The sequence below is a fragment of the Ornithorhynchus anatinus genome, chromosome 1, assembly GCF_004115215.2.
Source record: "Ornithorhynchus anatinus isolate Pmale09 chromosome 1, mOrnAna1.pri.v4, whole genome shotgun sequence".
Classification (NCBI taxonomy): domain Eukaryota; kingdom Metazoa; phylum Chordata; class Mammalia; order Monotremata; family Ornithorhynchidae; genus Ornithorhynchus; species Ornithorhynchus anatinus.
In genome coordinates, this window is record NC_041728.1 from 67,729,500 (window position 1) to 67,757,010 (window position 27,511).

General features: G+C 48.7%; 1 protein-coding gene across 4 annotated transcripts; it reads right to left on the reverse strand.

Moving 5' to 3' along the window:
* Nucleotides 1–381: 381 nt before the first annotated feature.
* Nucleotides 382–27,511, reverse strand: RDH13 (retinol dehydrogenase 13). Of its 4 annotated transcripts, none has more exons than XM_029066148.2 (7): nucleotides 27,392–27,511; nucleotides 15,888–16,064; nucleotides 14,611–14,766; nucleotides 8,605–8,709; nucleotides 6,006–6,218; nucleotides 3,543–3,644; nucleotides 382–767 (listed from the first exon to the last, which is right to left on the reverse strand). In XM_029066148.2, the coding sequence occupies exons 3-7, from the start codon at nucleotides 14,750–14,752 to the stop codon at nucleotides 514–516; spliced, it is 816 nt and encodes a 271-aa protein (XP_028921981.1). In that variant the 5' UTR covers nucleotides 14,753–14,766; nucleotides 15,888–16,064; nucleotides 27,392–27,511; the 3' UTR covers nucleotides 382–513. The 4 variants fall into 4 exon arrangements, with proteins under 4 accessions (XP_028921981.1, XP_028921973.1, XP_028921988.1 ...); XM_029066140.1 differs by having other exon boundaries at nucleotides 15,888–16,006; nucleotides 27,392–27,498; XM_029066155.2 differs by lacking the exon at nucleotides 27,392–27,511 and adding an exon at nucleotides 25,676–25,690.

A 27,511-nucleotide genomic window follows, 5' to 3' on the forward strand; every position in this document is an offset into this window, starting at 1 on the left:
TTTGGATAGTCACGTCAATAACACTAACAACGATAATTCTGGTATTTGTTAAGCGCTTTCTACTTGTGTCAAAAACCGTACTAAGCGCTGTGGTAGATATAGGCCAGGCGAGTCCCACATGTGGCTCACAGTCTAAGTAGGAGGGAGAACCCCAGTTTGTAGATGAGGAAACTGAGGCCCAGACAGGTGAAGTGACTTGCCCAAGGTCACACAACAGATAAGTGGCAGAACGGGGATCAGAACCCAGGTCCTCTGACTCCCAGGCCCATGTTCTATCCACTAGCTCACACTGCTTCTCTACAGTGAAGCCATACCTTTCAGTTTTCACCTCCTCTCAATGGCTCCTTTTTAATCGCACTAGTGAGAGCGCAGTATCCATGCTTCAGATTTACAGCTCTTTATTATTTTGTACCATGGGGGGCTTAATCAACCCCTCAAAGATATTTCCTGAGCGCTTACTGGGCTGTACTAAGCGCCCTGGTCTATCCGGTCTCTCGGTATGATCCATTATCTCTATTTCTGCTTCGTGCTGGCAGTTTTTCCCCCACGGGAGCTGGACGGAGTCTCTTCCAGGCCAACAAGTTGAGCACTCGTCACCCAGAGCCTCTTTGCCACCTCTTCATCTTGGGCTTGGGGAGCGGGTTCTTTTTCTCTCATTGAATCAAAATACTTCCCCGATACTCCTTTCAGCTCCTCGGCCACTGCGAGGTATACGCTGGGCTGAGCGGCCAGCCGGGGACTTTTCACCAACAGCCAGAACAGTGGTCCTAGAATCACAAAAGCAAAGTTATTGCTATTCTCTCTCGGAGCGCTTATACGAGGCTTCTTCCACATGAGGTATAAATGTACTTTACGGGATTCCTGTCTTCTTGTGTTCCTTTTGAATTAGCCATTTATCTTACCTATAGGTAAAACAACAAAACAAAACCAAAGAAAGAAACCCACCACATGCATTTGTCTGCCTTTCTTTAGGGAGAAAGATATCGTGGCTCAGTGGAAAGAGCCCGGGCTTGGGAGTCAGAGGTCATGGGTTCGAATCCCAGCTCTGCCACTTGTCAGCTGTGTGTGACTGTGGGCAAGTCACTTCACTTCTCGGTGCCTCAGTTCCCTCATCTGTAAAATGGGGATTAAGACTGTGAGCCTCACGTGGGACAACCTGATTACACTATATCTACCCCTGTGCTTAGAACAGTGCTCTGCACATAGTAAGCGCTTAACAAATACCAACATTATTATTATTATTATTAAATTGCAATCACTGGTTTCCATAGCCAGCATCCTTTTTTTCTGCTTCAGCAGCGACTTCCTCCCAGGTGAACGATTTGAGATGCGACAGTCAAGCCGAGTTACTGGAGCCAGACGTTTTAATTCTCTGGGGGCCTTGTTCCTGAGGCTGAACGCTTTCCACACTGAACATGACTGAAAATGAAATCGTTTGCCCCTTACATTGGACCACATGAAGGCCACCTTACCCGCTTAGAGAAATGGGCCAGCTCTCTGAAAGGCTTGAAGAGTGATAATTCCACTAGCATCACATCACCCTAGGCTAGTTTCTCTTCCTCACCGAGCCCTACCGGTCAATGCTCAGAGCATTTCCAAAAATGAGGCGTTCATTCTGTCCCCAAAGAATCCCTCTGCTTCCATATCACAGACGGGCTCGCTCCTGTGTACAGGAAAAGCAAGGAAGACACAGTCTGAGTTCATGAACCCAGACTTGGGAACACCAGAACTAGGATTTGTTCTCCCTCGTCGCTATGCTGGGCTTTGGTTTCTCCACCTGGGCAAAGGGAATCACTTCTTTTTTTCCCGCTTCAGCCTAGCCGGGGGTTCTCAGGAGAAACAAAAGTGTCTGCCCGGCAGGGTGACGAGTCCAAGATGTTCTCATTATGTAATGGCTTCCTGGGGGTTGGTTACTGGTGAGTCGGGGTCGGGAGGGGCCTGGGAAGACTTGTTTGTTCTGCTTTCCAGTTTTAGGAGCCAGAAATGTCAGATTAGAAACTGCAGTGCAAGAGAAGCACCATGGCCTAGTGGAAAGAGCACGGGCCTGGGAGTCAGAAGACCTGGGTTCTAATCCCAGCTCTGGGCAAGTCACTTCACTTCTCTATCCCTCAGTTCTCCTGTCCCTCCTACTTAGACTGCGAGTCCCATGCAGTACAGGGACTGTGACCAACCTAGTTGACTTGTCTCTACCTCATTCTTAGAACAGTGTTTGACTATCATTAATATCAATAATAATAATAATATTGACAACAGTGGTATTTAAGCACTTTCAATGTAATAATAATAATTTTGGTTTTTGTTAAGCGCTTACTATGTGCAAAGAACTGTTCTAAGCGCTGGCGTAGATACAAAGTAATCAGGTTGTCCCACGTGAGGCTCACAGTCTTCATCCCCATTTTATCAATGAGATAACTGGGGCCCAGAGAAGCGAAGTGACTTGCCTGAGGTGACACAGCTGACAAGTGGCGGAGGCGGGATTAGAGCCCGCAACCTCCGACTGCCAAGCCCAGGCTCTTTCCATTGAGCCACACTGCTTCTCTTTCTACCAAGTACTGGGGTAGATACAAGATCATCAAGTCCCACATGGGGCTTACAGTCCAAATAACAGGACGATGGGGACGAAGCTGGTGTCGCAGAAAGAGACTGACGACCGGAAGCGTCAGTAGCTGGCAGGGGGAAAGGACAACTCAGTGGCTCTGGGGTAGGAATGACAACGGCGGAGAACAGAAAACAGATAAAACAGAACTGAAACATTGGGTACGTTCCACCATCGTTAAGTCACTTATTCATTCAATGGTAATGGTAATAATAATAATAATATTGGTATTTGTTAAGCACTTACTATGAGCAAAGCATTGTTCTAAGTTCTAGGGGGATCCACGGTGATCACGTTGTCCCTCATGGGGCTCACAGTCTCCATCCCCATTTTACAGATGAGGTAACTGAGGCCCAGAGAAGTGAAGTGACTTCCCCGAAGTCACACAGCTGACAACTGGCGGAGCCGGGATTAGAACCCACAACCTCTGACTCCCAAGCCCGGGCTTCTTCCACGGAGCCATGCTGCTTCTGGTAGTTACTGAGCGCTTACTGTGTGCACTGTACTAAGCGCTCGGGAGAGTACAATACAACAATTAAACAGGCACACAAGAAGCTTCCAGTCCAGAGGACTTATTCAAGAAGGAGCACCAGGTGCAGAGAGTCCTCAGTGCCACGGTGGTCTAGTTCACCTAATCCATATCCTAATACTACTAATAATAATGTTGGTATTTGTTAAGCACTTACTATGTGCAGAGCACTGTTCTAAGCACTGGGGTAGATACAGAGTAATCAGGTTGTCCCATGTGAGGCTCACAGTTAATCCCCAATTTTCCAGATGAGATAACTGAAGCACAGAGAAGTGACTTGCCCACGGTCACACAGCTGCCAAGTGGCAGAGCCGGGATTCGAACCCATGACCTAGGGTCCTAGAACACCTCCCCAGCTCCGAAGACCCAACGCCGCCCCGCTCGGCCTCACCAAGAAGGGCCCGGCGCGCCCCTTACCTAGAACGGCGCTGGAAAACATCGAGTTGTGCATTCCCGTGTGCCTGCCCAGTTCGGTATTGGCAACCCCTGGATGCAGGGAGTTGGCGGTCACTCGTGTTCCTGAGAGGCAAAGACAGCACTTTAGTCCTTCGCGTTCTCTAAGCTCGACACGTCTAGATTGCAGGCCCGCTGCATCCGTCGTCAACCGGGTTCCCGCTCTTCTCGCCGATGACCCTGGAGAGACGGTTGATCTTCTGCCGGCAGCGTCCAGCTTCTCCACTGGTTCTCTTCTCCTCCGCCTAAAAACGAGCACATCCCTCGGTCTCCTTTTGTGGGGCATAACTAGACCCTGAGCCCGTCACTGGGCAGGGATTGTCTCTATCTGTTGCCGAATTGTCCATTCCAAGCGCTTAGTACAGTGCTCTGCACATAGGAAGCGCTCAATGAATACGACTGAATGAATAACTGTCGCTCGGAGCACTGTGGCGTAATAATAATGTTGGTATTTGTTAAGCGCTTCCTATGTGCAGAGCACTGTTCTAAGCACTGGGGTAGATACAGGGTAACCAGCTTGTCCCACGTGAGGCTCACAGTTAATCCCCATTTTCCAGATGAGGTCACTGAAGCACGGAGAAGTTAAGTGACTTGCCCAAAGTCACACAGCTGACAAGTGGTAGAGCCGGGAGTTGAACCCATGACCTCTGACTCCGAAGCCCAGGCTTTTTCCACTGAGCCACGCTGCTTCGTAGCAGATGGAGCGTGGGCCTGCGAGGCAGAGATCTGATCGCGGCTCCGCCACTTGGCTGCTGGGTGGCCTTGGGCAAGTCACTTCACTTCCGGGCCCCAGTTCCCTCCTCTGGAAAATGAGGATTGAGACCGTGAGCCCCACGTGGGACAGGGACTGATTTGTTTGTTCCAACTCTGCCACGTCAGCTGTGTGACTGTGGGCAAGTCACTTCACTTCTCTGTGCCTCAGTGACCTCATCTGTCAAATGGGGATTAACTGTGAGCCTCACGTGGGACGACCCGATTACCCTGTATCTATCCCAGCGCTTAGAACAGTGCTCTGCACATAATAAGCGCTTAACAAATACCAAAATCATCATCATCATCATCACTTGGTGCTTAAAAAAAATACCATCATCATTATTATTATTGTTATTATTACCCTCCACAGTCTAGGGGAGAAAGATACATGACTCCCAACTCTGCTACATCGTATCAATCAGTCAGTGGTATTCCTTGAGCATTCATTCAATAGTATTTACTGAGCGCTTACTATGTGCAGAGCACTGAACTAAGCGCTTGGAATGTACAAATTGGCAACAGATAGAGACAGTTCCTGCCCACTGACGGGCTTACAGTGCAGAGAACTGTACTAAGCACTTGGGAGAGCACAATTCAACCACATTAGCAAACACATGTCCTGTCCATAACGAGATTATAGTCTAGCTTGTCCTCGAAGTGCTTAGTACAGTGCTCTGCACGCGGTAAGCTCCTCGATCAACATTACCGATTGATTGACGAACACTTCCACTGTCGGTCGACTCGTCACTCTGGCCCTGTACCGCTGTACTCTAGACTTGGCTTCAAAAACTGAGTTTTTCCATTCCCTTTAAAGTTCCCCCTGGGATTCTGAGGAAGGACATGATGTGCAATTAGAGAAGCAGCGTGGCTCAATGGAAAGAGCCCGAGCTTGGGAGTCAGAGGTCATGGGTTCGAATCCCAGCTCTGCCACTTGGCAGCTGTGTGACTGTGGACAAGTCACTTCACTTCTCTGGGCCTCAGTGACCTCACCTGTAAAATGGGGATTAATGGATATTTAATTTAGAGCAATTCGGCCTCGACGTCATTAACCAACCACCTCTCAGATCAGATGCACTAGGGGTGTTGTCTAGGGGGGAGAGAGCACGCCCAGGGTCAGGAGACCTGGGTTCTAGACCGTAAACTCGTTGTGGGCGCGGAACACGTCTACCGACGCTTGTTAGAGTATATTCTACCAACCGCTTAGTACAGTGCTCTGCACAAAGTTCGCACAAACTGATTGATCGATTCTAGTCCCATTTCTGCCCTGACCCGCTGGGGTGACCTGGGTCAAATCACTTGCTTTGCGTGGAACTCAGTTTTCTCCTCTGTAAAGTGGGGAGAGTGATACCGCTTATTCCCCTGCCCCGCCACGAGACAATGGACTTGGATATGCTCTGAAAAACTGAAGGAATAAATCAAAATATTATCAGTTGAATTCAGGTGAGAGTTCAGCTTCATGCACCTCTTCCCAGGGAGAGGAAATTCCCCCTCTACGCTGTAAGCTCTTTGACGGCAGGGAATACGGTTAATTGTTACATTGTACTCTCCCAAGTGCTTAGTACAGAGCTCCGCACTCAGCGAGTGCTCAAAAGATACGATCGAATGAAGGAATTCCCCAGGGCAGAACCTTTCAGTCTTGCCGGTAGGCCCTGCGTGATAACGCAGCCTGCTCACCTTCAAGTTGCCTAGCCAATTCCTGTGTAAACAGCACATTGGCCAGTTTACTTTGGCAGTAAGCTGCTTTGGTGTTAAACTTCTTCTTCTCCCAGTTTAGGTCATCAAAGTCAATTGTTCCGGCTATGTGAGCCAAGGAAGAGACGTTAATAATCCGGGCGCTCTCGCATTCTTTCATTTTCTCCAGTAGCAGATTTGTTAAAAGAAAGTGACCTGGAAAACAGAAAAACACAACCATTCTTGGAGGTCAGATCCTCTAGACTGTGAGCTCCTTGTGGGCAGGGAAGGTGTGTCCGCTGACTCTGTTGTACCATATTCTCCCAAGAGCTTATTCATTCAATTCATTCATTCAACAGTATTTATTGAGCGCTTACTATGTGCAGAGCACTGTACGAAGCGCTTGGAATAGACAAATCGGTAACAGAGACAGTCCCTGCCCTTTGACGGGCTTACAGTCTAATCGGGGGAGACGTACAGACAAGAACAATAGCAATAAATAGAATCGAAGGGATGAACATCTCATTAAAACAACAGCAAATAAATAGAATCAAGGGGATGTACATCTCATTAACAAAATAAATAGGGTAATGAAAATATATACAGTTGAGCGGACGAGTACAATGCTGAGGGGAAGGGAGAGGGGGAAGAACAGAGGGAAAGGGGGGAAAAGAGGGCTTAGCTGAGGAGAGGTGAAGGGGGGAGTTGAGGGGGAGCAGAGGGAGCAGAGGGAAAAGGGGAGCTCAGTCTGGGAAGGCCTCTTGGAGGAAGTGAGCTCTAAGTAGGGCTTTGAAGAGGGGAAGAGAGTCAGTTTGGCGGAGGTGAGGAGGGAGGGCGTTTCAGGACTGCGGGAGGACGTGGCCCGGGGGTCGACGGCGGGATAGGCGAGAAGGGGGGACGGTGAGGAGGTGGGCGGCGGAGCAGCGGAGTGTGAGGGGTGGGCGGTGGAAAGAGAGAAGGGAGGAGAGGTAGGAGGGGGCAAGGGGATGGAGAGCCTCGAAGCCTAGAGTGAGAAGTTTTTGTTTCGTGCTTAGTACGGAGCCCTGCGTTTAGTTAGCGCTCAACAAATGCTTTTCAGGTAGACGCGTCCAACACTATGTCCAAACCCATCCATGTGCTACTGCCAAGCCCGAGTGGGTTTGATGGACTGACCGGTGACCGTATTTTTGCTCAGACCCACCCGGCGTTTTCACTTCCGTGCTCTCTCCAGTCGGCGAAAGAGGAATCAGTCAGTGACAACTGTCCGAAAGCAGTAGGGAGCTTGAGAGGAGTGTAAACCGACTTGAAAAAAGATTATCCCGCCAAACTTAAATCAATTCCTAGCCAGTGAAAGGCAAAGGGTGTATGGGGCGGCGAGAACATTGGAATCACTACTGGGATATTGTTGTGAATACAGAGCATCACAATAGGCGCAGAGGTGACACAATTCAACTGGCTGGGAGTCCTGGATAGATTTCTACACGATTCAAACGTACTTTTTCTTCAGTTCATGAATTTATAGGGGCCGAGCATTGTGACTTGTGTATAACCAGGGTTGAACTGGCATTCTAGGAGTCGTCGCCTCGGGAGAACCTAAGAGCTTCACCAGCGTGAGACCGTACGTGAGAGAGAAGCGGCGTGGCCTAGTGGAAAGAGCACAGGCCTGGGAGTCAGAAGATCTGGGTTCTAATTCCAGAGAAGCATTCCTGATTCCTAATTCCCCCGATTAGACTGTGAGCCCGTCAAAGGGCAGGGACTGTCTCTGTTACCGATTTGTCCGTTCCAAGCGCTCGGTACAGTGCTCTGCACATAGTAAGCGCTCAATAAATACTATTGAATGAATGAATGAAAGAAGCAGCGTGGCCTAGTGGAAAGAGCACAGGCCTGGGAGTCAGAAGATCTGGGTTCTAATTCCAGCTCTGCCCCTTGCCTGCTGTGTGACCTTGGGCAAGTCACTTCTCTGGGCCTCAGTTGCCACCGCCGGCAAATGGAGATAAAGACTGTGAGCCCTCTGTGGAAGAGGGATTCTGTCCAACCTGATTATGCAGTAGCTACCTCAGTGCTCAGTACAGTGCCTAGCACATAGTGAGCACTTTATAAATATCATATAAAAAGTTCTCAATCTTAAAGCCTTCATGACAGCCTCAGCTGCCGCTTACCACGCCCTCATAATAATAATGTTGGTATTTGTTAAGCGCTTACTATGTGCAGAGCACTGTTCTAAGCGCTGAGGTAGATACAGGGTCATCAGGTTGTCCCACGAGAGGCTCACAGTCTTATCATCATCAATATATTGGAAGACAATAAGCATCATTAACCTCTAGACTGTAAGCTCGCTGTGGGCAGGGAATGTGTCTGTTATATTGTTAAACTGTACTCTCCCAAGCGTTTAATACAGTGCTCCGCACCATTAATCGCTCAATAAATACGACTGGCTGAAGAAATGCAATATCCCACATTAGGCCATACCTGATACTTTCATTTAAATTCTTCCCTTGGGTCTGATTTCTTAAATCAGGACCTCATTTCATTCAGGCGCTCAGCTCTGTGGTAAGGCAGTTCAAAAGATCCAAAACCTCGAGCGAACCCCCAAGTAAACAACCCACAGACTCTCTTTTCTCACCCAAGTGGTTGACGCCGAACTGCATCTCGAAGCCATCTTCAGTCTTCCAATATGGACACCTCATCACAGCGGCATTGTTGATCAGGATATCGACCCGCTCCTCTTCTGTACGTGCGGAGAACAAAAAACTGTCAGGACAGGAGTTCGCGTAGGCCAGAATTACGTACGAGAGGGGGCTCCAAAAGAGAACTGATGCACGTTTGATGACATGGAATCCCTGGGGGAAATTCCCACTTGAAAGCACTGACTTTTCCACTGCTCGAAGCTGCTCGCCGTAAAAATATTTTGAAGCGCTCTCGATCACTAGTATTTATTGGGCATCCACTGTACGCAGAATGCTGTACTAAGCGATCGGGAGAATACAACAGACGAGGCATGATCCTTGTCAATCGATCAACCCATGGCCCAGTGGAAAGAGCACGGGCTTATGAGTCTGAGGTCATGGGTTCTAATCCCGGCTCCGCCACCTGTCGGCTGTGTGACTTTGGGCAAGTCACTTCACTTCTCGGTGCCTCAGTTACCTCATCTGTAAAATGGGGATTAAGACTGTGAGCCCCAAGTGGGACAACCTGATCACCCTGTATCTACCCCAGCGCTTCGAACAGTGCTCGGCACATAGTAAGCGCTTAACAAATACCAACATTATTATTATTATTATTTACTGAATTGCAGAGCACTACCAAGCACTCGGGAGAGAACAATACAATAGAAGCTCTTTTGGGCTTTTTTTTTAACACGGTATTTGTTAAGTGCTTACTCCGTACCAGGCACCGTACTCAGTGCTGGGGCAGATCCGAGGTCATCGCGAGAGACACGGTCCCTGTCCCACATGGGGCTCAGAGTCTTAATCCCCATTTTATAGATGAGTTAACAGGCACAGAGAAGTTTAAGTGACTTGCCCAAGGTCAGACAGCAGACAAGTAGCTGAGCCACAATTATAACCCAGGTCCTCTGACTCCCAAGGCCGTGCTCTATCTACTAGACCACGCTGCTCCTCTTTGAGTTGGAAGGCACGGAGAGCTTACGGTCTACTGGAGGAGACGGATGCTACGGTAAATTAGATAGAAAGACGTGAACGTAGATGAGATACGTTCTTAAGTAATAATAATAATAATAATGTTGGTATTCGTTAAGCGCTTACTATGTGCAGAGCACTGTTCAAAGCGCCGGGGTAGATACAGTGTCATCAGGTTGTCCCATGTGAGGCTCACAGTTAATCCTCATTTTACAGATGAGGTAACTGAGGCACAGAGAAGTTAAGAGATTTGCCCAGTCACACAGCCGACAAGTGGCAGAGCAGAATTTGAACCTGTGACCTCTGACTCCCAAGCCCGGGCTCTTTCCACTGAGCCATGCTGCTTCTCCGCTTAAGTGCTACAGGGGATTGAGAGTACTTAAGTAGCACCAAAGCGCTCAAGTGGGAATTGGTGGATATAAAGTGGGAAGATGAGCGATTAAGTGTGAGCTGGGGTACAGTGGAAAAGAGAGTGGATGAGGAGGAGGGAGAGAGTGATCGAGGACCCTAAAACCAGTTGTCAGGAGTATCTGCCTGATTCATTCATTCAATAGTATTTATTGGGCGCTTAATATGTGCAGAGCACTGTACTAAGCGCTTGGAGTGTACAAATCGGCAACAGATAGAGACAATCCCTGCCCACTGACGGGCTCGCAGTCTAATCGGGGGAGAAAGACAAAAACGATAGCAATAAATAGAATCAAGGGGATGCACACCTCATTAACAAAATAAATAGGATAATAAAAATACGAGAAAAGTAGCGCCCTCGTCGTCGGTCCGGTGCGGAACCAGTCACAGGCGGGGGGCTTTTTTTTCCCTTTTTTAGAACAGGGGCTACGTCAGCATCTTTGAAAGCAGTGGGGAAGAACCCGCCGGAAAGCCAACGGCTGAAAACGGCTGTCACGGGTGGACAGGGTAGATTCTGAAAGCAGGCGGGAGATCGCCTCTCAGGAGATGACGGAAAAGGACGGGGGAATGGGCGTCGGGGTTCGGAGGAGCCGGGGCGGTGATGGGGAGACCCTGGGAAGTTCGCACTTGATCTGGATCTTGTCGACAAAAGGTGTCGGCGAGGTCACCGGGGGGACGGCCCCGCACCCTTCGGGTAGAAGAGAGCGGGTGCTCGGAGCCAAATGGATTCGGGCTAAATTTTCAAATCCTTGTAATCCTTGAGATGCACTTGCTGGGAGAGCTACCAGCTATCATATTCGCTCAGTCATTTTGCTTTTAACCTTAAGAGGTCCCTCATAAAGGGACCACAGAAATAGATGCATCACCAGGGGAGGCCCTGTGCGGAATGAAAATCATTCCCCGTGCTCTGCTTTTCTCATCTAAATGGAGTCGTCATTTACATTTCCTGTACTTTACCCACAATTTCCTAAAAATTGGTTTTTAAAAGGTCCCAGTCTTAGATTTCTTCCACATCCTATGCCCTATGCCTCCACAAAAACTTCTGTCTTTTAAATCAGGCCAGGTTTGGACCTTGGTCTAAAAACAAGCATTTTCAAGATTAATAAGTGTGGTATTTGTTAAGTGCTTATTATGTGCCAGGAAATGTAATAAGCGCCAGGGCAGTTGCAAGGTAATCGGGTTATAGTCCCTGAAACAGTCCCTGAAGGGGAAATGACACACAGAAAAGTTAAGTGACTTGCCCAAGCTCACACAACAGACAATAATATTAGTAATAATAATGATAAAGGCTAAGCGCTTACTATGTGCAAAGCACTGTTCCAAGCGCTGGGGAGGATACAAAGTGATCAGGTTGCCCCAAGTGGTGCTCACAGTCTTAATGCCCATTTTACAGATGAGGTAACTGAGGCCCAGAGAAGTGAAGTGACTTGCCCACAGTCACACAGCAGACCAGTGGCAGTCAGGATTAGAACCCAGGTCCTTCTACCTCCCAGGCCCGTGCTCTATCCACTAGGGGAAGCAACACGGCTTAGTAGATAGAGCAGGGGCTTGGGAGTCAGAAGGACCTGGGTTCTAATCCCGGCTCTACCACATATCTGCTGTGTGACCTTAAGCAAGTCACTTTACTTCTCTGAGCCTCAGTTACCTCATTTGTAAAATGGGGATTATGACTGTAAGCCTCATTTAAGACAGGGTCTGTGTCCAACCTGATTATTGACCCCAGTGTTTAATGCAGTGCTTGGCACATTTAACAAGCTCATTTAACATTTAACTAATTTAACATTTAGTGCTTGGTATGCTTGTAAGCCCGTCAAACAGCAGGGACTGTCTCTATCTGTTGCCGATTTGTTCATTCCAAGCGCTTAGTACAGTGCTCTGCACTTAGTAAGCGCTCAATAAATACTATTGAATGAATGAACAAGTACCAATTTAAGAGAAGCAGTGTGGCTTAGTGGATAGAGCCTGGGCCTGGGAGTCAGATGGACCTGGGTTCTACCCCGGCTCTGCCACTGGTCTGCTGTGTGACCTTGGGCAAGTTGCGAAGCAGCATGGCTCAATGGAAAGAGCCCGGGCTTGGGAGTCAGAGGTCATGGGTTCGAATCCCAGCTCTGCCACCTGGCAGCTGGGTGACTGTGGGCGAGTCACTTCACTTCTCTGGGCCTCAGTTCCCTCATCTGTAAAATGGGGATGAAGACTGTGAGCCTCACATGGGACAACCTGATCACCCTGTATCTACCCCAGTGCTTAGAACAGTGCTCTGCACATAGTAAGCGCTAACAAATACCAACATTATTATTCTCTGGACCTCAGTTACCTCATCTCTAAAATGGGGATTAAGAGTATGAGCCCCATGTGGGACAAGGACTGTGTCCAACCTGATTAACTAGTACTCACCCCAGCACTTAGAACAGTGCTTGGCACACAGTAAGCGCTTTACCAGTGCCGTAATTACTGACCAAAAGAGGCTTTAAAGTAAATAAGCTAAAATTTGAACCCCATGTCACATCGTTCGTTCAATCATTCGATTGTATTTAATAATAATAATAATAATAATGTTGGTATTTGTTAAGCGCTTACTATGTGCAGAGCACTGTTCTAAGTGCTGGGGGAGATACAGGGGAATCAGATTGTCCCACACGAGGCTCTCAGTCTTAGTCCCCATTTTATAGATGAGGGAACTGAGGCACAGAAAAGTTAAGTGACTTGCTCATAGTCACACAGCTGACAAGTGGCAGCAGAGGCGGCATTCGAACCCATGACCTCTGACTCCCAAGCCCCGGCTCTTTCCACTGAGCCACGCTATTTACTGAGCGCTCACTGTGTGCAGAGCACCAAACACCCCATCAGAAACTTCTGGAACTTACAGTATTTCTACCCTCCACCGTCCCTTTGTATAAACATTTAACCAGGTGAATAGACAATTATTTACTCTGTCCTATGTGTAAACATTTTTATCACTTTTTTTCCCCCCATTAGAGTGTAAGCTTCTTGTGGGCAGGGAAAGGGCCTTGTGTCCTTCAGTAATGTTTTCCCCAGTGCTAACTACAGAGCTTCGCACCTAATAGGCACTTAGTCAATGCCATTATTATGACTATTGCCACCAAGGAAGAAAATTCACAATAGCCCAGTAAGGGCTAGGAGATCCTAAAAGGTTTCTCGAACCCTCCAGGGGCCTTGTTTCCTGGGGCAACTTGCAGGCCTTTCTAATAGGGGGAGCTGATCACCACCTAGTAAGTGCTCAATAAACACTCCGGAAAACCGAGGAAAAGTGGAGAGAGGAGACTGGATTTTAGGGTGCTGCCATTTGAAGAGCAGTCCAGCCTTGACCTGTTCCAAACCGCTGTATCAGAATCATCATCATTGAATTTCATTCATTCATTCAATAGTATTTATTGAGCGCTTACTATAGGCAGAGCACTGTACTAAGCGCTTGGAATGAACAAGTCGGCAACAGATAGAGACAGTCCCTGCCATTTGGCGGGTTTACAGTCTAATCATTTGTTAATTTGTTAAGTGCTTACTATTCGCTAAACACTACACTAAGGGCTGGGGAAGATAAACTGGCCCGACAGTCTCTGCCCGACTGAGGATTCGGAACACCAGGCAAGTGGGCCCCAACAAGGTCTATAATAGATATATCAAACCCATCTTTTCCTAAACCGAGACCTTCCTGCCATCCTTCTTCCCTCAAAATATCTGAGCCAAACTCAGATCCCCTTTTTTGTTTTATTTTTTTGTGGTATTGGTTAAGCATTTACTATTGGTCATGCACTGCTCTACACCCTGGAACAGACACAAGTTAAGTAGGTCGGACCCGGTCCTTGTCCCACGTGGGGCTCGCAGTCTAAGTAAGAGGGATGACAGGGATTGCATCCCCATTTTACAGTTGGGGTAACTGAGGCAGCGAGCCAAAGGGAGGGTTTGGGGTACAAAAATAAAGCCTCTCTCTGCTGGAAAGTGTTCTCCCTCGAAGAATCCTAACCTGTTTCTCACTCCATTTCGGCGAACGCTCCATCAGGCGCGACCAGGCCCTCCCCTCAGCCGATGTTTCCCACAGTAGAGAAGCGGTGTGGCCTAGTGGAAAGAGTCCGGGCCTGGGAGCCGGAGGACCTGGGTTCTATTCCCGGCCCTGCCACTTTTTGGGTGACCCTTGGGCAGATCACTTCACTTTTCTGGGCCTCCGTTCCCTCACCTGTAAAACAGGGATTCAGTACCAGTTCTCATTCGAAAGACAGAATAAGGGAACTGAGGCTTGGGGCCAGCAGCCCAAGACCTGAGGAGGCAGGAAGAGAAGTGGCAAAACTGAGAGAAGGAAAATTAGAAAGAAGAGAAAGTGTCCACCCACCGACTCCCAAGTTACTCTCGGGAACGTCACCCCTCCACTCAGTGCCCGATTTCTTATTGTTCTGCACCTCCCCGGTGTCCTCTAAAAACTCGGGAAAATGGGCCTGGCTTAAGGCTTCTGATTCTCTATTTCCCGACAGAAATTCACTTCTATTTTCACTCTAAATTCTTCTAGAATTCAGATCCGGAAAAGAAGCCAAGTCTCAGCACCTCCACGCCCGGCCGTTCGGATTTCCTACCTTGGTTTATCTTCTCTGCAAATTCCCGGACCGATTTCAGGGAGGCGAGGTCGAGGTATCGGGCATAGACGTTGTGACTGAGGGTTTCTCCTCGGATTTCTTTGGCCGCTTCTTCGCATTTACCCATATCCCGACAGGCCATGATGATCCGGCCTCCTGGAATGGCATGTTGAAAGAAAATGTCAGTCTTCGAGGACGTATAAAGGGACTGACTTATTTCGGACCATTCCCTGGGGTAAAAAAAGGATGAAGTTCTTCAGACCCCAGAAAGATAGGGCACCGCCCTTGGTTATCATTTCTGTCCTGGGCCAACAAAACAGAGCGACGTAACTTGTCATGTTTACGATTTGGGGTTTCCGCCCATTAGGTGTCGGGAATTAGACGCAATGACAAATAAAACGGTAATGAGTTATCTGTTCCTGAAGAATTACGGATTCATTTATATGGACCTAAGGTGGGAAAATGGAAGGAGAAGATGTTCAGGAGCTCATTATGGGCAGGGACCGTGTCTATTGTTATCCTGTTTTCTCTTAAACGCTCGGACCGGTGTTTTGCACACGATAAGCGCTCAATAAATCGGACTGAACGAATGAATGGGAGAGGGAAAGGGAAGAGGATAGAGTGAAATGCAGACACAATCGAAGCCACCTCAATCAGCCTGTGTTTAAGGCGTTACCCTAGAGTTCTCATCCCCTCCCGCTCCCACCAAGGTAGAGCTCTTAACAAGAGCTCTCCCAAGCGCTCAGTACAGTGCTCTGCACGCAACAGATGCTCAATACACACTACAATCATCGACAACAATGATTCAAAAGAAAAGCAGGGTCTGTTCAAATAACCCGACATCCCACGCTGGCCGATTCAATCCAGCGGTGTTACTGAGCGCTTACTGGATAACGATAATAATAATGTTGGTATCTGTTACATGCAGAGCACTGTTCTAAGCGCTGGGGTAGATACAGGGGAATGAGGTTGTCCCCCGTGAGGCTCCCAGTCTTCACCCCCATTTTACAGATGAGGGAACTGAGGCACAGAGAAGTGAAGGGACTTGCCCACAGTCACACAGCTGACAAGGGGCAGAGTCGGGATGCAGATGCAGAGGACTGGATGCAGAGGACTGTACTAGGCACTTGGGAGAGTCATGCCTCCAGAGCACCGTGACTGCAGCAGCCCAAGGCCGAGTGCATCGCGCCGTGCGGGCGGGTGGCAGATCCAGCCGAGAACCCTTCCGCCCCCACGTACGGGCTCCCGCTAGGCCCGAGGATCCAAGGAGACTTCACCTCTTTTGGCTAGTTCCAAAGCTGTTTCCTTCCCGATGCCGGTATTTGCCCCCGTTATGACTACGGTCTTTCCTTTAATGGTTGCCTTGCTGGGACAGCTTCCACCGGTGACATTATCCCTAAGTGGGAGAATCGGGCACAGTTAGACGATCTGCATTTCCCACCACGGCCCAGAGCCTGGAGAGAACAAAGAAGGAAGGGAAAGACGCAATTAAAAACCTGGGTGAGGGGAAGATGGAACGAAATGACGTTGGCCACGAAATGACGTTGGCCACGAACTGACGTATCCCGGAAGGGTGCACTAAGTCCTCCGAAAGCCTTTTCTCCCACCCGCTGCCCCCAGTCAGCGGTATTTATTGAGCGTCTTCTACGTGCGGAGGACTGTACTAAGCTCTTGGGACAGTACGATACAAGACAGCTGCTAGACACGCTCTCCGCCCACAAGGCGCTTACCGTCTCAACCCTCGGCTGCCTCTTCCTGATTTTAAGGGCCTCCAGAGAGGGAGACTTCCTGCCCTCCTCCAGGAATTGGTGGATTTAGGGTGCCAGGCCAAGGCTGGCTTCCTTCTAATAATAATAATGATAGTATCTTTTAAGGGCTTACTCTGTGCCAGGCACTGTACTAAGCGCTGGGGCGGATACGAGCAAATCAAGTTGGACACAGTCTCAATCCCCCCCCTTTTTTTTTTTTACAGATGAGGTAACTGAGGCTTACAGAAGTGAAGTGACTTGCCCAAGGTCACAGCAGGCAAGCGGCAGAGCAGGAATTAGAACCCAGGACCTTCTGACTCCCAGGTCTGGGATCTAACCACTACGCCGTGCTGCTTCTAGCTCAGGAGGGGAACAGCATCAATGGAGAGAAAACTAAGAGTAGAACCTGACTGAAGGGAGCAAGCAGGGTGTTTGCATCATCCTAGGGGAAATCCCCTCCCTAATAATAATAATTACGGTCTTTGTTAAGCGTTTACTATGTGCTGGGAACTGTACTAAGTGCTGGGGTGGATACCAGTAAATCGGGTGGGCCAGTCCCGGTCCCACATTGGCCTCATGGTCTTACTCCCCATTTTACAGACGAGGGAACTGAGGCCTGGGGAAGTGAAGTGACTTGCCCAAGGTCACACAGCAGACAAGGTCATGGTACGAACCCATGACCTTCTGACTCCCACGCCACCCTCCCTCTTGGATGCAGGAAGATTCCTAGAATTCTGAGAGGGAGCAGGAAGAGGAGGCCACAGGGAACCGAGAAGCAGCGTGGCCTAGTGGGTAGAGCACAGGCCTGGGAGTCAGAAGGACCTGGGTTCTAATCCCGGCTCGGCCGCTTGCCTGCTGGGTGACCTTGGGCGAGTCACTTCACTTCTCTGTGCCTCCTTCACCTCATCTGTAAAATGGACGGTAAGCTCGTCGTGTGCAGAGAATGTGTCCGTTTACGGTTCATTCGTTCATTCATTCATTCAATAGTATTTATTGAGCGCTTACTATGTGCAGAGCACTGTACTAAGCGCTTGGAATGGACAAATCGGCAACAGATACAACAGATACAGATACAAATCGGCAACAGATAGAGACAGTCCCTGCCCTTTGACGGGCTTACGGTCTAATCGGGATATTGTTATATCGTACTCTCCCAAGCGCTTAGTACAGTGCTCTACACACAGTAAGCGCTCAATAAATACAGTTGAATGAATGAATGGGGATTAAGACCGGGAGCCCCTTGTGGGATACGGACTGTGCCCCACCTGATTAGCTTGTACCTAACACAGTGCATAGTACAGTGAAGCCGCGCGGCTCAGTGGAAAGAGCCTGGGCTTGGGAGTCAGAGGTCATGAGTTCAAGTCCCAGCTCTGCCACTTGTCAGCTGTGTGACTGTAGGCAAGTCACTTGACTTCTCTGTGCCTCAGTTACGTCATCGGTAAAATGGGGATTAAGACTGGGAGCCCCACGTGGGACAACCTGATTCCCCTGTGTCTACCCCAGTGCTTAGAACAGTGCTCTGCACATAGTAAGCGCTTAACAAATACCAACATTATTATTATTACAGTGCCCGGGGTGTAGTAAACGCCTAACAGATACCATAAGGAGAAACCAAAAAACTTGGCTGGAGATGAACCAGACAGCCAGAATGTGGGAGAAGCAGTCACGTGAGCGGCTAGGTGACAAGGAAAGGAGCGAAACGCCTCTCTCAGCTTCTTTTTCTTCAAATGATCACTTGTTAACCTCTTATTAGGTATCAAGCAGAGCACTAACCAACGGGGAAGATAGGAGATCATCGGGGCGGATACAATTCCTGCTCCGCAAGGGGCTCGGGGCTTCGGAGAAAGGAGAACGGGATTAGAGCCGGGAGAACAGAACAGAGCCCCACTCCTCCCAGCTCTGCCGCCTGGGAAAAGGATCCAGTCCAAACCAGGCCACTCAAGCCAGGACATTTTTAAACGAATCTCGTCCCTTATGGCTTCTCTATTGATTTTCCAGGCTATTAAAAGAAGTTAACATTCAAGGTCAGCAATCACTGGAAACATCTTTGACTTTCTCCCCATCGTATCGGGTCAGCAAAGTTCAACCCCAGGGCTGGAGTTTTTTGGGGATTTTTTTTTTTTTTTTAAGAGATCCATTTTCTTTCGGTCCCACACAATGCCGCATCTCCCCCAGTCTGTTCTGTTCCGTTTGGTTCTGCAATAGGTGGCTTGGGAGATCAGTCGACACCCAAGAGTCCGGCTATTCTGCCGCTCACTTTGCTGTGTGACCTTGGGCAGGTCACTCAGCTTCTCTCTGCTCAGTTCCCTTATATGTAAAATGGGGATTCAATCCCTTTTCTCCCTCCGATTTAGACCGAAAGCCGCATGGGGCACCTGATGATCTTGTATCTGCCCCAGAGCTTAGTACAGTGCTCGGAACATAGTAAGCACTTAACAAATACCAAAGATTATTACTATAATTATCATCATCATCCTACACTGGCCCGGGCATGGGGGAGGAGCAGGAATGGGCTCAGAGTAATAATGTTGGTATTGGTTAAGCGCTTACTATGTGCAGAGCACTGTTCTGGGCGCTGGGGGAGATCCAGGGTCATCAGGTTGTCCCACGTGAGGCTCACAGTTTTCATCCCCATTTTCCAGATGAGGGAACTGAGGCCCAGAGAAGTGAAGCGACTTGCCCACAGTCACACAGCTGACAAGCGGCAGAGCCGGGATTCGAACCCATGACCTCTGACTCCCAAGCCGGGGCTCTTTTCACTGAGCCACACTGCTTCTCTTAGCCACGCTGCTTCTCTAGCTACTATTTATTGATCAACATGAAAAGTCTACTCATGCTAAGTTGCTAAGGACAATACTAAGGACTTGTCACAACTTTGTATAATTTACATATAAATCATTTGTAACTCTGTTATGGTCTCCCAACCACTCAGTACCGTGCTCCGTACACAGTAAGCGCTCAATCGACAGGTTTTTTGGTTTTTGTTTGTTTTCCGGTGGAAAGAACTCCCTTTCTGACTTTCGGGATGATTTCCAAATCACCACCTTTCTAAAAATGCAGGATTAATAATGGGGAAGTAGAGCCAGGACAATCACAAAGCAAGCTCTCCAGAAAATTCTATCTACCGAATGCCTAAAAAGATGGCATTACAGTGCAGTAAACTTTTCCTGAATGTCTTGAAATAGGCAGGCCACATGGGGATGGTCTTAGGTAGACCAACTCTAAATAAAGAAAAGGAGAAAAATGGCCTAGGAGCTCCGGGAGCAAGGAAATTAATAAATTATGGGTATGGACATTAAGTGCTGGGGGGGGGTGAATAAAGGGAGCAAATCCAAGCGCGAGGGTGACGCAGAAGGGAGTGGGAGAAGAGGACATGAGGGCCAAGTCGGTCAGTCAATCGAATTTATGGAGCACTGACTGTGTGCAGACCACTGTACTAAGCACTTGGGAGAGTAGATTATAGAAATATAACAGACACATTCCATGCCCACAACGAGCTTACAGTCTAGAGGGGGAGACAGATATTAATAGAAATAAAAAATGACCGCCGGGGAAATCAGGGAAGTCCTCTTTGAGGAGATGTGGCTTCAGTGAACGTGGTCAGAGTGACCAGTATGAAGGGGAAGGGAGTTCCCGGCCAGAGGAAAATCAACCAATAATAATAATAATTGGGGTGTTGGTTAAGCGCTTACTATGTGCCAGGCACTGTACTGCACGCTAGAGTGGAGGCAAGCAAATCAGGTTGGACACAGCCCCCGTTCTGCACGGGACACACAGTCTTCATTCCCATTTTACAGATGAGGTAACAAGTGGCGGAGGGGGATTAGAACCCATGACCTTCAGACCCCCCCCCCCGGGCCTGTGCTCCATCCACGACACCACTCCCTGCCCCACAACATGCTCATAAACAGGGTTGGGGAGGGCGGACCCACATAATAAAGGACTTTCGAGCATACGTCTTATTTTGTGTAGCGTCCTGTGCTAAAAGAAGTAAAAGGCATGATCTTTGAGAAGCAGCACGGCCTAGTGCCCGGGAGCCAGAAGGACCTGGGTTCTAATCCCAGCTCCATTTGTCTGCTGTGGGACATTGGCAACTCAAATAAATTCTCTGTGGCTCAGTTATCTCATCTGTAAAATGGGGATTAAGACGGGGAGCCTCACGTGGGACATGGACTGTGTCCAACCTGATTTGTAGTTCGGTGCCTGGCACACAGTAAGCGCTTAACAAATACTATAAGAGGATAAATCTCTGCCCGCAGAGCTTACCATTAATAGTCACCCGGATGATCTACGGTCATAGAACTCTATAAACACATACACACTTACATGTGTGACTCCAACCTGAAAACGAAACGCTTACGATCTCCAATCGGTTTTTGCCAACTGAAGCTACGCCTGCCCTTCGATCGGACCCCAGGGATCAGGGCCCTAAGCCCTATTAAGCCACCACTCAAGACGCATGATTTACACCCTAAACCCAACCCCGAATTCTGGAGCTCAAGCAGTGGGAGTCTACAAGGACGCCCCGTGATCGTCCAACCTCATCATGGACGATTCAAGACTTTGGAACCGATCAACATTTAGCCCTGACTCAGAAGCAAAGTGAGCCGACCTTGCTGCAAAGCACAGCCCTTCTTTTTGTTGTTTTTTTTCTTCCAGTATTTGTTAGGCGCTCAATACGTGCAAGGCACCATACTAAGCGCTGGGGTAGGTACAAGTTAATCAGGTGGGATACAGTCCCTTCTCCCACACCGGACTCATGGTTTTAATCCCCGTTTTACAGCCGAGGTCACTGAAGCGCAGAGAAATGACTTGCCCAGGCGGCAGCTAAGCGGTCCAGCCAAGATTAGAACCCAGGTCCTCTGATTCCCCGGCTGCTCTCTTTCCACTAGGTCACGCTGCTTGTCATTTGACCGGTTCGTACACTCATTGGAGAAGTAGCGTGGCTCAGTGGCAAGAGCCCGGGCTTGGGAGTCAGAGGTCATGGGTTCGAATCCCGGCTCTGCCACTTTTCATTCATTCATTCATTCAATAGTATTTATTGAGCGCTTACTATGTGCAGAGCACTGTACTAAGCGCTTGGAATGAACAAGTCGGCAACAGATAGAGACGGTCCCTGCCGTTTGACGGGCTTACGGTCTAATCGGGGGAGACGGACAGACGAGAACAATGGCACTTGTCATCTGTGTGACTGTGGGCAAGTCACTTCACTTCTCTGGGCCTCAGTTCCCTCAACTGGAAAATGGGGATTAACTGTGAGCCTCACGTGGGACAACCTGATGACCTTGTATCTCCCCCAGCGCTTAGAACAGGGCTCTGCACATAGTAAGCACTTAAAAAAAAAAACCCAACATTCATTCAATCGTATTTGAGTGCTTACCATGTGCACAGCACTGTACTAAGCACTCGGAAAGAACAATTTGGCAACAGTTAGAGACAATCCCTACCCAACAACGGACTCACAGTCTAGAAGCGGGGAGACAGGCAACAAAACAAGTAAACAGACATCAATAGCATTAAAATAAATAGAATAATACATATACACACATCATTAATAAAATTAAATGAATAATAAATATTTACACATATACACAAGTGTTGTGTTTGACTTTAGGGGCTAAGGGAGGCCTGGCTACCAGGATAGACTGCACCAAAACCACCTGGGAGAGGAGAGGGCCTCTTCCATTCCTAAAACAGAATTAGCATAAGGACATCGTATAAGGCTGCCTCATAAATTGGCAACGGGCCCACCCATCTTGCAGTTCCGCAACCAAGGACTTGGCAATAAAGACATCCCCACTCAGGTGAAGATTATTTTTAAAGCCTTGCTTCAAGGATTTCATCTTTTTTTTTTTTAGAAAGATGACCACAGCAAGTCTAGATTTAAAGAGAAGGTGGATGCTTCAAGGCGAGATAAAAGTCAGTGTTTTCGCAGCCCCTGCCCTGTGTGAATAAAGGGGACGGCTGATCGATCAGTCTGCAAAAAAGAATGAACTTTATTCTTCAGCATATGGTCATTTTTGCTTCTGTCCACGACTCGTTGCTTTGTAAAATCTTAAACCCTTTTTAATTTTAATAACTGGGGCATGTGTCACGGCCTTACTACTTCCAAGCAGTTACTACGGTGCTTTGCACACAGTAGGTGCTCAATAAATACGACTGAATGCCAATCACTGTAGGCTCTGACGTAGATACAAGATAATCAAGTTGGACACGGTCTCTGTTCCCCATGGGTCTCCTGGTCTAAGCAGGAGGGGGAACCTCCTGTAAAATTAACCCCCATTTTACAGATGGGGAAACTGAAGCTGAAGGGAAATGACTTTACCCAAGGTCACTCAGCAAGCAAGTGTAAACCCTCTTCTCCCCCCTTTCCCTCTCCTCCTCCCCCTCTCCCGTCCCACTCCCTCAGTGCTGTACTCGTCTGCTCAACTGTATATATCTTCATCACCCTATTCATTTTATTTTGTTTAATGAGATGTACGTCACCCTGATTCTATTTAGTTGCCATTGTTTTAATGAGATGTTCTTCCCCTTGACTCTATTTATTGCCATTGTTCTTGTCTGTCCGTCTCCCCCGATTAGACTGTAAGCCCGTCAAAGGGCAGGGACTGTCTCTGTCTGTTGCCGATTCGTACATTAATAATGTTGGTATTTTTAAGTGCTTACTATGTGCCGAGCACTGTTCTAAGCGCTGGGGGAGATACAGGGTCATCGGGTTGTCCCATGTGAGGCTCACAGTTAATCCCCATTTTACAGATGAGGGAACTGAGGCCCAGAGAAGTGAAGTGACTCGCCCACAGTCACACAGCTGACAAGTGGCAGAGCCGGGAGTCGAACTCATGACCTCTGACTCCGAAGCCCAGGCTCTTTTCCACTGAGCCACGCTGCTTCCCCAATAATGTTGGTATTTGTTAAGCGCTTACTATGTGCAGAGCACTGTTCTAAGCGCTGGGGTAGACATAGGGGAATCAGGTTGTCCCACGTGGGGCTCACAGTCTTAATCCCCATTTTGCAGATGAGGGAACTGAGGCACAGAGAAGTGAAGTGACTCGCCCACAGTCCCACAGCCGACAAGTGGCAGAGCCGGGATTCGAACTCATGACCTCTGACTCCAAAGCCCGTGCTCTTTCCACTGAGCCACGCTGCTTCTCTACGCTTAGTACAGTGCTCTGCACATAGTAAGCGCTCAATAAATACTATGGAATGAATGAATGAAAGTGATGGAGCACGAATTAGAACCCAGGTCCTCCGGCTCCCAGACCCACGCTCTTTCCACTAGGCCCTCTACTTCCAATGTTTTTTGGCTCTGACATATCCAGAGATACTTGATAGAAGCGTATTTGCCTATTTTTCTTATTAATAATAGTAATCATGGCATTTGTTAAGCACTTACTATGTGCCAAGCACTGTTCTAAGCACAGAAGGCAGGAAACGTTCAAGCCAGTGTAAATCACCACCGGTCGCTCCTCGCCTCTCTCAGAAAGTACGAGAATGATCCCCTTCAGGGGCAACACGCTGCCTTAGAATTTCTGGGGAACAGATCTCCTTTTCGGCAACTATCAAACCCTGGAGCACCGCCGATAGGAGAGCAATTACTCTTCTTGATGAGACTGCTGGAAGAGCACTGTACTTAACGTTTGGGAGCGCACAATCTAACAGACACATTCCCGGCCCACAGCGAGCTTACAGTCTAGAGCGGAGACGGACATAATATAAATATTAACCTCTAGACTCTAAGCCCGTGGCGGGCAGGGATCGTCTCTATTGTTGGATTGTTCTTTCCCAGCGGAGAAGCCGCGTGGCTCAGTGGAAAGACCACGGGCTTTGGGGTCAGGGCTCGTGAGTTCGAATCCCAGCTCTGCCACTTGGCGGCGGTGTGACTGTGGGCAAGTCACTTCACTTCTCTGTGCCTCAGTTCCCTCACCTGTAAAATGGGGATGAAGACTGTGAGCCCCACGTGGGACAACCTGCTTCCCCTATGTCTACCCCAGCGCTTAGAACGGTGCTCGGCACATAGTAAGCGCTTAACAAATACCAACATTATTATTATTATTATTACAGTGTTCCGCACACAGGAAGTGCTCAATACGACCGAAAGAACGAATGGATCCTCAACTCATCTCTCTCGTTCGATCCCCCTTATTCAAGGCACCGGATCCCGTCGGGTTACCTCGGCATCTCCACAATCCGCTCCGTCCAAACTACACCGCGCCGATCAATCCGTCGACGGTATTTCCTGCGCACTTTCTGGGTGCAGAGCACTGTCCTCCGCATTTGGGAGAGGAGACTACAACGGAGTTGGGAGACGCGTTCCCCGCCCACGCCGAGCTGACGGCCGATCCGGGCACTTACCCCGTTCATTCATTCATTCATTCAATAGTATTTATTGAGCGCTTACTATGTGCAGAGCACTGTACTAAGCGTTCTAGATCCCGCTGCCCCTGACCTCCTCGCTGACTGCCCTGTCTCCCTCCACTCCAGTCCACATTTCACTCTGCTGCCCAGATCATTTTTCTACCAAAAACCCCCCACTCATTCTCCAGTTCCCCGCTCCTCCAAATCTCCGATGGCTGCCCATCCATCTCCGCATCAAACAGAATTGTGAGCCCGTCACTGGGCAGGGATTGTCTCTCTCTGTTGCCGATCTGTCCATTCCAAGCGCTTAGTACAGTGCTCTGCACATAGTAAGCGCTCAAGAAATACTATTGAATGAAGGAATGAAATACCTTACGGTCAGTTTGAAGGAATTTAGTCAGCTCTCCCCCCACCCGCCACACCAGGAGAAGCAGCGTGGCTCAGTGGAAAGAGCCCGGGCTCGGGAGTCAGTGGTCGTGGGTTCTAATCCCGGCTCTGCCGCTTGCCAGCTGTATGATGCTGGGCAAGTCGCTTCGTTTCTCTGGCCCTCAGTTCCCTCATCTGTAAAATGAGGATGAAGACTGTGAGCCCCACGTGGGACAACCTGATCACCTTGTATCCCCCAGCGCTTAGAACAGTGCTTTGCCCATAGTAAGCGCTTAACAAATACCTCCATTTATTTTTAAATTTTTTTTATGATCTACTCCAATCCAGGCAGCGCGCTTGGCTCATCTAATCTACTCTCTGTTCCCAGATCCCGTCTATATCGCCGCCGACCCCTGACCCACGTCCTGCCTCTGGCCTGGAACTCCCTCCCCCTTCGTATCCGACGGACCGCCCTCTCCCCACCTTCAAAGCCTTATTAAAAGCACATCTCCTCCAGGAGGCCCTCCCAGACTAAACCCTCATTTCCCCAACCCAAGCTTTAATAATAATAATGTTGGTATTTGTTAAGTGCTTACTATGTGCAGAGCACTGTTCTCAGCGCTGGGGTAGATACAGGGTCATCAGGTTGTCCCACGTGAGGCTCACGGTCTTCACCCCCATTTTTCCAGATGAGGTCACTGAGGCAACAGAGAAGTGAAGTGACTTGCCCACAGTCCCACAGCTAACAAGTGGCAGAGCCGGGATTCGAACCCATGACTCCTGACTTCCAAGCCCGGGCTCTTTCCACTGAGCCACGCTGCTTTTCTGCATCATATACAAACTCAGACCCGCACGTCCAAAACACTTAAAATTCACTCCACCAGAATAATTATGACAATATCCTTACAGTCTACCATCTCCTCCTCTGAAATTAATTTTAATACCCGTCTCCCCATCCTGTCTGATCGAAACAATCATGAATTATAACAACAATAACAATTATGGTACTCAAGCACTTCCTATATGCGAAGCACCGCTGTAGCGCTGGGGTAGATAATAATAATAATGTTGGTATTTGTTAAGCGCTTCCTATGTGCCGAGCACTGTTCTAAGCGCTGGGGTAGACACAGGGGAATCAGGTTGTCCCACGGGGGGCTCACAGTCTTCATCCCCATTTTACAGATGAGGTCACTGAGGCACCGAGAAGTGAAGTGACTTGCCCACAGTCACACAGCTGACAAGTGGCAGAGCTGGGATTCGAACTCATGAGCTCTGACTCCAAAGCCCGGGCTCTTTTCACTGAGCCACTCTGCTTAATGAATAGCATAATTATCATGGCTCTGTAAGATGGGGTTGCACTTTCCAAGCGCACAGTACAGTGCTCTGCACCCAGGAAGTGCTTAATAGACACGCTGAATGAATGAATGAGTGAATGATGAAATGACTGACTGAATGACTGAGTGAATGATTGAGTGGAATGACTGAGTGAATGATTGAGTGAATGAATGACTGAGTGAATGATTGAGTGGAATGACTGAGTGAATGACTGACTGACTGAATGGAATGAATGACTGAATGACTGACTGAATGACTGAGTGGAATGACTGACTGAATGACTGATTGAATGACTGAGTGGAATTAATGACTGAATGAATGAGAGTGGAATGACTGAGTGAATGACTGCGTGGAATGAATGACTGAATGAATGACTGAGTGGAATGCATGACTGAATGAATGACTGAGTGGAATGAATGTCTGAATGACTGAATGAACGACTGAGTGGACTGAATGACTGAATGAGTGGAATGACTGACTGAATGACTGACTGAATGACTGAGTGGAATTAATGACTGAATGACTGACTGAATGACTGAGTGGAATTAATGACTGAATGACTGACTGAATGACTGAGTGGAAAGACTGACTGAATGAATGAGAGTGGAATGACTGACTGAATGAATGACTGAGTGGAATGCATGACTGAATGAATGACTGAGTGGAATGCATGACTGAATGAATGACTGAGTGGACTGAATGACTGAATGAACGACCGAGTGGACTGAATGACTGAATGACTGACTGACTGAATGAGTGGAATGACTGACTGAATGACTGAGTGGAACGAATGACTGACTGAATGAGTGGCATGACTGACTGAATGAATGAATGGAATGAACGACTGAGTGACTGAAGCCTGGGAGCCGGAGAGGGGGCTAATCCGGTCCGACGAGTTTGCCTCTCCCTCAGCGCTCAGTCCAGTGGCTGGCACGCAGCGAGCTCCTAAAGGACACCGTCAAAAAGGCAGTACTCACTTGAGTAGCACCGCTGCTCCCACCAAGGTGCCCAGGGCGGAGAGGGGAAGCAGATGCCTGCTCATGGCGGCGGGGCCGGGGCCGCGGAGGCTGCCGCTCCTGTCAGGCCCCGCCTCTGGC